At 33.8% G+C, this 13,152-nt stretch overlaps 1 protein-coding gene across 1 annotated transcript; it reads right to left on the bottom strand.

Moving 5' to 3' along the window:
• Positions 1-390: 390 nt before the first annotated feature.
• On the bottom strand, positions 391-12,805 carry LOC141406784 (endoplasmic reticulum metallopeptidase 1). Its single transcript, XM_073992815.1, has 10 exons — positions 12,667-12,805; positions 7,497-8,164; positions 2,828-3,030; positions 2,601-2,755; positions 2,073-2,456; positions 1,642-2,007; positions 1,436-1,579; positions 1,269-1,368; positions 813-1,213; positions 391-748 (listed from the first exon to the last, which is right to left on the bottom strand). Exons 1-10 carry the CDS (start codon positions 12,670-12,672, stop codon positions 581-583), a joined length of 2,595 nt encoding a protein of 864 aa, XP_073848916.1. The 5' UTR covers positions 12,673-12,805; the 3' UTR covers positions 391-580.
• Between the last annotated feature and the right edge of the window lie 347 nt (positions 12,806-13,152).

The raw sequence follows: 13,152 nt of genomic DNA, 5'->3' as shown, positions 1-13,152 counted from the left end.
TATTGAGCTTATTGTCGGGTTAACCTCATTTATGAGGATTTAGTTGCGTATGTATGAATGTGCAATCGACTGGATTTACTAAATGTACTAAGTGTAGTTCCTTGAAGGGCAAAATCCAATTTTTACAGCGAATGACATTTATTAAACAATGACATTTAATATATAATAAATTCAAAGGAATTGTGAATAAGTACATACCTCGTTAAGGAACAATGTGAGTAATTTCTCTCTACTTATTGTCGCCGTAAGGTAGCAATGAGTACCACACCAATTTTGGATATATTAAATACTCATTCCAAACTTGGATTTCTCCACCGTTGATGTTATATTCTTCTCAGAATCATTGGAAACATTGACTTTGTGTGTACAAACGACAAAAGCACAGCCGAATTTGTTTTTAAACAAAATTATTATTTATTGATCATAACTGAATTTATATTCTGACCTATAACTAATGCTAACTGTCATTATAAGTATGTATATCATGTGTATGTGTGTTTTAAACATTGACTAAATTTCGCTTAGCGAATGATGAATTATTGCATTTTTTCGAGTGAGGCGACTTAGAAAGGCATGCAAATTAGAAGAACCAACTTTCATAAGAGGCTATCCAATCGTTGACACTTGCATAGTCGGGAAAACTTTCGACAAATTGTTCATATTTGGGGGTACGTATTTTATCCTGATGAATCCAGTGACCAGCAATGCCAATTTCCAAGACCGGCACATTAAAATTACCATCGGTTTTCTGTTCATATTGGGATAGTAAGTTAGTTTCAAATGGATAAGTATAACGGATATAACACTTTTACCTCTACATCAACTGTGAAATCCAAGGTACCCTTTTCGTCTTTACCATATGAAAAGTAAATGAAATAAGGCTGTTCCCATTCTTCGCGTATCATAGTATCATTGAAAGACCAATCTGTGATTTTTGCTTCACCTTCAAGTCCTATGAAAATCGTCATGTGATCGGGACCAACCAACTTAAATTCGTAACGTCTCGTGGGGCTAGTGGCACCCAAGTCGTAGTCATTCACGAGGGATAACGTTGGCTTGGCACCAGGTAAATTGGGCTTCTCTTCAATGGGTATCCAAAAACTGCGCTCTCTGGCCTTGTGCCAACGGTGATTGTACAATGGCATCCCGCAGAACATTTCCACGTCACAGTATTCACTGATCTTGTGTTTCTCACCAATGAGTTTGATGTATTCTAAGAGGCAAAATAAATGAGATTGATAACGAAATGATTTCCGATCATATCTTACCATCAGCACTGTTGACTCTGCGATCTTGGGGATATACATAGATGCCTGACTCTTGGAGTCGTATGGAACCATTGGCGTTGTGCAATGTTCTTTGTGCATGCTGAAATGGTTCAAAATGAGGATTATAAAAAAAAACTTATTTTGGAAGTGTCCATGTATTAACCTACAATTAGGGAATATCTTTCAGTGGCCGTTTTGGCTTTGTATGGAAAACCAGCAGGAGTTACAGCGATTATGATGAATAGTATGGTTATTGCCAGGAAGGAATAGATAATGGTACGGGTTTTGCGGAAAAACAGGAACAGAGGCATCTACAAAGAGAAAGAGTTGACGGCATGAAATCACTTCTTGAGCGAATCTCTAGAATACTTACAATAAAGCCCGCAAATAATATTGTCATGAAAACGGCAATGCCTGCCATTAAAATATCTGGGTTGGAGGCAGAGCCCGAACGTCCCGTCATTGGCAACATGGTCATATATGTGGCGTGAGCAATTGATGTGTAATACAGGAATGGTAAGATTTGGCAAACCATTGCCGCAATGGCAAACCAATAGGCCTTTCTATGCCACTTCGTAATGAGATTTATTATCAAGGCAGAGATATCGAACAGGACTGCCATCATGCACATAAAAGATGAACGCAAACCAATACTGGTACAGACAATGGTCAGCAGGATCAAGAACAAGCAATGGGAATGCATAAAAAGCTGAATGCGGAAACCCAAACTAAGTTGATCCTAAGAAATGCATCGACAAATTACCAATCTTTGAAGTACTATTCGATGGGGTGACAAATACCTACCTTTTTCGTTTTCTCTAAATAGTAGGCTGGAAGTATGCCCATACCAAAGAACATGGGACAAAAGAAGAGGGGTATCAGTAGCCATGTTTCCGAAAACCAAGTCATGGGTCTACCAACACCATCCATAAAGACAGCAACTAATATAGTCAATCCAGCAGCCAAAGCAATTGATACAATTTGTATGGCGAAAATGGTAAGGTATCTGGTAATCACAGCTTTCCAGCTCAGACCAGATCTGGCAGTCATAAAGAAGAGAGAAACCGCAATTGCTAATAGGGCTATGATGCAAACCACAACATTGATTATGACTCCAGTTGTTTGAGTATAGAAAACCATAAACCAGCCCAGGAAGTCATAAAAGATGACATGGCCTTCGGCATGTTCCTGTCAAACATTATTAAATAGTATTATTTATTATTTAATTCACTTTGGATTTGTGGAGAAGTCAGTCCACTTTTATTTAAAAAGCATGTCTGTTGTTGTTTTCAGCTCAACTCAAGAGGGAAAATACCCGACCTTCATTCTTACCTCTGGATTTTCCATTTCTGGAGCATTTGCCACTCCTTTGGCTAACGCAAGTACATTGTCTCCGGTATTCTGCAGTGATTGTTTGGATATAATATTAACTCTATCGTATTCGGTGTGGTAGACGTAGCCATTGAAAATGTATGCCATATCGAAGCCTGGATTTGATTTTGAAAAAAAATATATTATTTGCCTTATATGTTTTTAACAGGTCTCTTGCGAATTCTTACCAGGTACACCACCATAATCGCGGAAAATACGAAAATCTGTATCCGATGGAATAATTCCAGCTTGGAAAATTTCTTCACCCATTGATGTGGCAAACGGATGTGGTACTTCACGGTAATAACGCATTAACCAGGGATTTTCTGGTCCTGATTGGAACAATACTTCCCGTCCACCACTACCAGCAGCATCTAAGTTAATGAGAGCTCTATAGGAGCAGGAAAAAATAAGCAACATCTATTAGTAAACACAAATCATGTGCTATAATGCAAAATAGTCGGACTTGTCTATGAAGTAGCTGCTAAAGACGAAGAGTTAATAACTTTATACAGAAAATTGGTATGTTTTTTTTTTTTGTGGGAACACATATTTGTATTTTTTAAACAATTTAAATGAATAGATGAAATTGCCTTCGATTAGTCGAATTGAATTGAAATAATCTATTTTTTAAGAGTAAACTCCACTTTGCAAGAGTTTAAGAGTAATAACAATTTTAAGAGTCATATACGTTTTCGTACTGTCGTGTGCGTGGCTATTATAAATACAGATTTAATTTTTTGGTCGATTCGTATCGAATTTAAAGTATCTTCAGTGTATCTTCCATATACATATGTAGTATTAGCCCATGGTAGAACAAATACAAGGTAAAGTTAATACTACAACAAATACAACTCGAACAACAACCACAAAGGAATTTGTTTTTGTTTGTAACGTTACTGCCAGTTGTATTTGTAAACAAAACAAGGAAACGTCTATAAATTATTGGAATTTAAAAAACTAATAATTTTTCACATTTGGTTGAATATTTTGGAAAACATGAATGAAAATTCGTTACATTTTCAATTTGTATGTATGTTTCCACATCATTCCACTAAATGCATAAATTCTCGCAGAAAGTAGAATTCTTGCAGAAAAGTTTGGGGTCGCTGGAAATTCATAGAAAAAGGAGAAGCTGTTTCAATGTTTTGTTTTAGAAATCAAAGAAGCACATGTTTATTAGGGCTTTATTTTTTTAAATTTTAACAAAATACCTCACATATTAACAAATGTTGTATCGCCTCTACAAGCGGGGATTTACTGCGCGGCATATCGTTCGAACTTGGAGGAGGTTACATATCATTGATATGAAGAAGTCTTTCTGGGAAATGGTTTTTTCCGAATGACATATTTTTTTTTCTCAAAAAATATATGTCCCTAATGTACATCGAAATAGAAATAAACGTATAAAATGTCATATGAAATTTGACACTAACGTTACAACCCAGTTCAGTCAGCTGTGTATTGCTGCTACCTTTTCTTATTCTACCATGGTATTAGCCAAAGGGGATTCCGTAACACTGTGCAACATTTTTAAAGTGATCTTGTGCAAACAATTCGAACTGAGGATTTTTTGAAAGTACAGACCCAAACGACAAGAAACCCTAGTGGGGTTTTGTTGTGTCAGATCCAGCTCGGATTTTATGGCGACATCTAAACATAGTTTATTATTGAGTTTTTAAAGAAATTCGGGGCTATATCTCTGAAACCAATGCGAATCTTCTTCTGACCTCTGGAGCAAATTTGTTGATAAGGATAAGAATAAAGTATTTGGAGAAATAACGAACTCGAAAAACTACATTTATTGCATCAAATTTCAAAATATATGCAAATAATCCACAATTTTTATACATTTCGCACCGTATCTCCAAAACCGTTAATTTTTTCTGAATATTTTCTTTTGGAAAAATATTCCCTGGGATGTAATACACAACTCTTCAGAACATGTTGTAAAATGCCTCTATGCTGTTGTTTTCAGGACATTTTCAACGACGATTTAATAAAAATGTCAATAATGTAGTGAAATCCGAAATGCGAGAATAAACTGTTGGTGTGAACTGTGTTTGAAATACGTGTTGTAAAAGATATGATGCAAAATACCGCTGAAACAACATGAAGTAAGCATTTTAGAGTTTCAAAATGTTCTAAAGAATTGTTGAGAACTTTATTTGGAAGATTTTTGCAAAAGGTTACTTGGTCCAACTCCCAATAGTTTAGCCGATACTGACCAGAATTTCAGAAATTATGTAAAACTTTCTATATTTTATAGATTTTGATGCCCTAGATGGAGTTTTTCTTTTTCTTCTGGTTTTTTCAAAAGATAAGTTCTACTAGTTTAGGGCTACAATATTGCTAAAGACAGCAAGGCCAAATTCCTATTCGTTTCTGAGATAAAGGCTTGATAAATGCAAAAAAGTTTAGATTTAGTCCGGTTTAGATGAGGCCCTATTAGGGTTTTTGTAGTCTAAATATGTACTTTCAAAAAATGCATACTAGAAGTTGTTTGAATTTTCGTGTTGCATAGTGCAATACTATGTTTATTGCGAATTAAAGCAAAACAGAAAAAAAACGTTTTACATAATTTGTTTACAGTGAAAATGTACAGTAGGGTGATGACATTTTAGAACCTCATTTCGCTGTATAATATTTTGATGATTTTTTATTTAAGATTAGAGAAAATAAACCTTATTTAATAAATGTTAGAGAATGTTGTGATTGTTTGGAATCCAACATCAATTATTCAAATTAATCGCATAGAAAAGCTGCAAAAGATATTTTTAAAATTCGCTCTTTTTTCTCTAAACTTTACAAACTCTGTGCCATCTTATGGATCACGTTGCCCTCTAATTAATTTACCGTTGTTATACAATTGTAGATGCTTACAAACTAGTATGTATCTATTTAAACTTATTATTGGATCTATTAACTGTCCACATCTTTTAGAACTAATATGTCTCAATGTACCTAATCGTTCTTTAAGGAATACTGAGTTCTTTTATATACCTTTCCATAGAACTATGTACGCCATGAATGGACCAATACAGAATTAATAGGCGATATAATTTAGATTTCTCATATAAATACCTGAATTTAAAACAATTTTAGAAAATATATATATTGAAACTGTCATCTGTAAATATTTTGTATATATTTTGTTTAGTATGTAAAGTTAACACTCATGAATTCATATGTAAACGTTTATACTAATTTAAACATTAATGTGAACCTAGTTTAAGAAAATTCAACCCTGAATTGAATTACAAGTTAATTGATAAAATACAATTATGTCTAGACGAGTTCCTCGCTTCTCATAAGTCCGTGTTTACACACACGGGAAAGTAAATTCAGTTTTTAGGCAATAGGGGGTAGGAAAGAGTATTGAGGAGCTCTTTCCTCTCCGCTCTCTCCCAAAAACTCAATTTACTTTCCCGAGAAATTTGTGTGTCTAAACACAGACTAAGGAGCAGCTAATTCCGTGTTTATACAGGGAAAGTTGATGGGAAAGAAAATTAAGTTTATGGGCGAGGGAGTAGAGAGGAATAAGAGGGGGTACACACACCTCTGTACTGGCAAATTCTGTTTTGTTTCGTTCTTCTTCGTATACAACCTGAAGTTGGCTGCAGATTTGTTTTTGCATTTTCTTTTACTGTATTTTCTCTGTCGAGAAACAAACAACAGCGAAGACAATTGAAAAAATACCTTTTGGAGGAAAAACTATTTTTTTAAGCAAAAACAATTCGAAATAAGTGGAAATATCAAAATTAAAATGCAATTCAAGGGTTCCTTTAATAATTAATTGTTTATCACTTACGTCCTTGGCTTTGTTTTTGAACGGCGTAATGAGAAAATGAGTGTGAAGAAGAATAAGAAAATTTACACAAACATGATTTCCGTGTCTAAACAACAAGGAAATTTTAAAAGAAATTGAGAAGAAAAATTTTCTTTCCAGTTTGAATGTCTAAACACGGTCTAAGTGGAGTAAAATTTAAAAAATTCACTCATTCAGCAAAGTCCATTCAAACGCTTTGCATAGTAACTATCTGATAACTAGACATCGGATATTTGCATATTTTTGAAATTTCAACCAATTGTATGTATGACAGAAATTCGATGTCGTATTGAAAATAATATTACGTACAAAGATCCAGTTTATATTGTTTAATAAACGAATTATTTGCATTATAATTTTCAAAAATATGCAAAAATCCGATGTCTAAAAATGTGAATAAAAGTGTTCATTTGAAATTTAACTTTTCGGTGTTTTTATTTAATTTACCAGTTGAGCGGCAGAACTGTTTCAATATTATTTAACATTAGTCTGTAAGGAACATATTTTCCATAGACGAAACAAATAAATAAATGTTCATTCATTCAGGCAACAGGAAATAATTTTTGAAAAAAGGTGAAAAAGTCATCATCCTAATGTACAGTACAAATGGTCTAAAGGCACTTTCACATTAAAACAATAGCCAAAAGCTATTAAATTATCAGGCGTCTACGATATAAAGTTTGTGAACTAAACTAATCTCTTTAGATGTTAAATAACCATATTTTAGATATTTTTTAAGAAATCACTAAAATTTTGTTTGTGGTTTTTTATAGTTCCTGTCCACGGAGACCCTAAAATACCTAATTTAAGCAATATCTCTTTAAAAGACAATGTCGAAATATGATTTTTTTGTAAGGAATTCGTAATTACAAATTAATTGGAAAATATGGCTAATAAGATCTACAAAATACCTGCTATGGAATATGTGAAAGCATTTATGAAGCCTTTATACTCCCAATAGATTATACATTAGGTAGTAAGTTGTTTACTACTTCACTCTAAATCAGTGATAACGATTTTTTACTTACTTGCAATTCTTGGCCCATTTGTGTTGTGTGATGAAGGCGTGGGATGCCTGTAGAGGATTCTCTTCGGCACCATTGAATAGAAATACAATAGGATGTTTAAGGGGTCCGTCTGATTTCGATATTACCCGCATTACTTCTAACATAACTACGATCATAGAGCCAGCATCTCCAGCACCCGGACTACCAGGCACAGAGTCATAATGACTGTTAATAAGCAAATAATTTTCACTTGTCGAATCTTTGGCACTCATTTTCACCACCACATTCTGAATATTTTGGTACATGTTTATCATGGACCAATGCATATAACTACCAGTGGCCAATTGTACATCAATCTCAAATTGAAAATAATCGCTGGCTTGTGCTTTAATCTCTTCGATTTGTTGCTTCAGAAACTCAACGGCTGTCACTTCATTCGCAATGCTGCCCACTACTTTAGGACCAATACGTGATAAATTGATAAGCTGCATTTCGGCACGTTCTGATATAAAGGCGTCAGGGTGTTTGGCTTCATCTTTCCGATATAATGGATCAGGTAAATGATTTATCTGTGTTACCACCACAGCCAAATAAAGGACAAACCAAAAAGATGCAAACAAGGGGGCATAGTACCATGGTATCTTTTTGGGTACTTCAAAATCAACATCTATGTGGTATTTTGATTTTATCTGAAATAAATAATAATACAATTCGTAATTAATGAGTATGCCTTTAAGCCAAATACAATATTTTTTCTATTAGGCACTATCTTGAACCTAACCATCTATAATAATAAGCAATACATTTCTATGTTATGTCATTTTATGATTATACAGCACCATTCCATCGTTACTTCCAATATTTTTTATAGACAACTAATTTTATAACAACGCAGCAAACGAAAATCGGAATAAACATACGAGATCGGATCGAATACGGTCCGAAAGTCGACTTCGGATGCATGGTTGGTTGACGTGTTCTTTGACCGAAAGTCGGATGAAAATCTGATGTGTTTCCGATTATCGGACCGAATTCGTTCGGATGAACTATCGCATGAATTTCTGACTTATTTACCGACATTCGGAAGTAGAATCTTTTGAAATTCAGAAGTTTTTGTCGACTTTCGGGTGGTATTCGGTACGAATTCTGATCCACTATCGAATGAATTTCTGATTTTTTTTTATCGCCATTTGGACATAATTTGTTTTTACGAGGGCTAATCGAAACGTTTCGAGCCTAATAATGAAATCGCGAATATTTACCATAAAAAATAGTTTTTTTGTTTTCATGATTTATGCACTTGTTCATGCGCTCAAACCACTTGTAAAACGCTTATTCCAGAGAGAGAAATTCTTAAAAAATCGGGCAGAATTCGAACTGAAGTCGGTCAGACGCGTCGGAAAAAACTTTCGACTTTGAGCAGACGCGTCGGACGTCCGACATTTGGTTTGCTGGGAAGGTGTGTAGTCCTGTATGGACATACATATTAAGTTTTGGGAAGGTGAAAAGTAGGCGGTGTCCAAGTCCGGTGAATAATGTGGTTGAGGCATGATAACGGTTTTGTTATTGGCGTTGTTATTGGTGCGTTCTCATGGCGCAACATTCATGATTGGTTTTTCCACAATTCTGTGCGTTTCTGACGAATTTCTTCGCGCAAACGACTCATCACTTCAAGCTAGAATTCCTTATTGGCCGTATGACCTAGTGGTAAAACCTGGCTTTTTAAATCAGATGTCTTTAGGCTTACTGAACCAAAATAATTACAGCGCTCTCGAAATCAATGTATTTTCATAAATGTCCATTGATTACTTCTAGGTTATGCCCTATAACATCGACATAATCTATATTAACTAATATACATATTTTTTGAATGATTAAAATTGCTTGCTAAGTCATTACCATTAAAACTCTTATTTCGTTCATTGTTACGATAATACGATATTGCTTTACACTTAATACCAATTATTATCATTATTATTATCATCATTATTAATTAGTTATGCAATAAGGCACAGTGGTGCCCTTACAACTCTTACACCCTTCATAAGAATGCATGCTTTTGGAATGTAAACAATTTTTGTTCTTCAGCAATGCGTTGCTTAATTTTTTCTTAAATTTCTTATCTCCTTTTTTTCGCAAAATATCGGAACGGCATGGACTTTGAAATAATATTTCTTGGCACTTTATTGAATTATTACAACCCCAAATTTGAGCAGAGCTTCCGTTATGTGAACAAGAATTTCTCTGTTTATTAGACATCATCAAAATTCGGCTGTAAAAAATATATTTGAATTGAATTACTAACGCCTCTTTTTCTGTTAGGAAATTGCTACGATATCTACAACCAATAAATGTAGGAACAAACCCCCAATTTCCTTCTGACCATGATAAAACCATAATAATAATTGCAAATACTATGATAAACTTTTGCGGGCCTTTTTTGAAATTCTTTTCAATTGTATAAAGTCATAAAATGGCAGCCAGCAACTGGTTGATTAGGAGTAGACGTTAGGAAACACACACAACCACCTATGGTGTATCGCAAAAGTATGTATGTATGTTAATACGGACACCTACAAGAAAATGTGTTCGTAATAAAAATATGTGCTACGCTATGGGTTAAAAAGTTAACTTGGTATCTTTTGTTATTGGCTGGATACACTGTAGAGTTGTATAGTTCATGAACGAACTAGTTCAATTGAACGATTCATTGAATAGAGCGTATGAACTAGATCAGTTGATATAGTTCATTATAGTTCAATAGTTCACTGAACTATAATCAGTCGGCGACCGTACGATCAACGAACGAACGATTCACAATCTAGTTCAACATGTCGTTCACATATGCATAAAGTTACGCCGTCGTCAGTGTTAAGTGATGCCTTCGTAATGTGATAAGTTTGTTTACGTTTTGGATCAAGGTACAATGAATAGATGTTGGAAAGTGAAGATTTCTTCAAAAACACAACAAATTCCACATATTCCCATATTGAATGTGCCTTGTTCTGGATAGAAAAAAAAAAATAAACACACACGCACAAAGCTTTTTCGAGCTGACAGTTTCTACACACACACAACATAAGATGTTTGCTATTGTTTGTTTCTCTTTGGTGTATGTATGCGTTTGATAGAACGATTATGATCCGAATGATTGAACTGGATAGTGAACTATGAACTAGATTACTGAACTAGTTCAGTTAAAAGAGCTGAACTATTGAACTAGATCTTTCAAATGAACTAGATTGTACAACTCTAATACACTGTGCACCACAATGGAGGTGAAAGTGTGGAGAACTGAAAATTCCTGTTGGGGAAGAAAGGCCTTGGTGAGTATATTAAGAACCCCGAAGGACAGATCCGCCGTGAGTCGAACATCCGCGTTATGGCGTGATGAAGTTTTTGCTAGAGACCCTGAAAACTATCAGGAATTAGCGTTATATCTTTGTTCGCTATTGCAAAAATGTTGCTCAGAAAATTTTAGGTACGGCTCTCATTGACAAATAATCGATTTTGTCGCGTTTTTATAGTAATTCTTGACATTTACCCCTGTTTGTGTTTTTGTAACGAATATACAAAAAAAAAATATAGTCTTTTTCTGAACAAAAACAGGGTAAATGCAAAAAAAAGAACAACGGTTTAAATAATGATGTAATACCTGAACACCTACTTTGTATTGACATATTTTGGAATCATATTTGCATCATTTTACGTATGGTTACGAATTAGTAATAAGTTGCTCATTCGTCTAGATGTCCACTAAATCTGTATGAAAACTAGATTTACATGACAACAACTGATACCAATTCTTTATGAAGGTTGTTTTATAGCGAAGAGTCTTAAAAGGCAACACGTACCGAGAATCCCTACAAACTATTGTTTAGATAAGTTATGGATACTTATAAAACTGCCTTTGACCTTATCGGGATAATTTTCACTCGTTTTTAGAGTAATGTGTAAAACAACATTCATCATCGAACGAAGTATTTGCAAAATTGTAAAATTAATAAGTTTTAATCAAAACTCATCATGAACTCGGGTGGAGGGCTCGAAATAAATTGTAGGGATCAAAGCGTTTATAAAAAACTCAACGCAGACAATGGCAGGAACATTTTTGTTTTAAGATTGGATACTTTTTTACACTCGCAATTGAAGGCAGAAAATAGTTCAATGAATCAGTCTCTAAAAAATTGTGCGCCAAAATAATATCATGGAAAAATAATTCCAAGCGCAAAGTAATTTTCTATTAATTTGCTGGACAAGGGAAATTTACTATTATTGACTATTTAGAAATATTCTAAAAAATAGTTCTTGTTTACCAAAATACACAGGGCAAGACAGTTAGTTGAGTTTATGCATTGATTGTCAAAAAATGAAAATTTGTTCTTGTGATACAGGCGGCCTGCAATAAAAACCACGAATAAAAATGGTAATTTTATAATATTTTTTTCGAAATTTTGTTTTTGCTTTAACTTGTAATAAATACATCTCTGCTCTCATTTTCATTACTTAAAATAGTTTTTTTTATGTTTGTGTCGAATAATTTAAAACACTAACAGGGTAAGTAGTAAATTGGTCGCTGGTTCTTCTTTTATTACAACATTGCTATTATTATAAAGAAATGCTTGATTTTAACTCATTTCGATTTTGGTCAGACTTTTTAACATCTTTTGCAGATTAAAATGCAGGACATTTATATTTCCAATCGATGACCATGGTTAAAGATTAAGGTTATTCAGGGGCGAATTCCAAAAAAAATACTACTCTGCACCTAAATTTGTCTGATTTTGTTTTAATAAAAAAATTGTATTAATTTCGATTTTACACACCACACAACAAAAAAAGTATTCGTAGGAAATCACGTTTTACGAGACTTTTTATATTTTTTTTTTCATTTTTCACATTTATTTAGTAAACAAACTAATTGCATTTTTCATATTTTTGCAATTGGTAACTATGTTTTTGTTCGATTTCATATCACAACAACATATTTTAACAGCAATTGTTGATATCAGCTGGACTTACTGCATGACCTTATAGGTGGGTCATGATCTAAGTCCTCCACTGACTATATGTGTATATAAAGGTTAGTATATTCTAATGTTGTCACTATTTTGTTATAAGATTTTTAGTTACACGATCCACATTTAGTTTTCTGTTTCAATTCCAGTTGATTGATTTGATTTATACGTACACCCATTTTGTTAGCAACGTTTTCCTTCGAGCGAACCGTCAAAATGTTAGTTTTACTTCGACAATTTTATTTTCTACGTTTATATCCTTTGAAAAGGATATGATAGAAGATACCGTCACTACGTGTCACTTCACTTTTCTCTGTTAGTTACGACAATATGAATTTCAGTTTCAAGAAAAAAATCGAAGGCGTCCTAACGGTAACGACTTTCATATCCAATTGAAGAATTCAATTGATGTTCAGTCTTCAAATATCCAGAAAATAACGTTTCTTCGGCGTTTTGTTGTTTGTGTCATCTTATCAGAAAATGGTTGATATCGTAATCGATAAAAAAGTAAATGGTAGTAATTGCATGTCTATAATGAATGCCTCCTAAATATAAAATTCAGATTACCGTTTTATCATAGCGTCTAAGAGTTTAGTTTACGACAATATTGAGTGTTTGGATGTGTGTTTGTACATACATACATACAAACATACTTTCAT

The sequence above is a fragment of the Musca autumnalis genome, unplaced genomic scaffold (assembly GCF_047663935.1).
Source record: "Musca autumnalis isolate F117 unplaced genomic scaffold, ASM4766393v1 scaffold_5, whole genome shotgun sequence".
In the NCBI taxonomy this organism is placed as follows: domain Eukaryota; kingdom Metazoa; phylum Arthropoda; class Insecta; order Diptera; family Muscidae; genus Musca; species Musca autumnalis.
The sequence above is the reverse complement of the archived record's forward strand: the minus strand, read 5'-3'. Positions and strand labels throughout refer to the sequence as shown.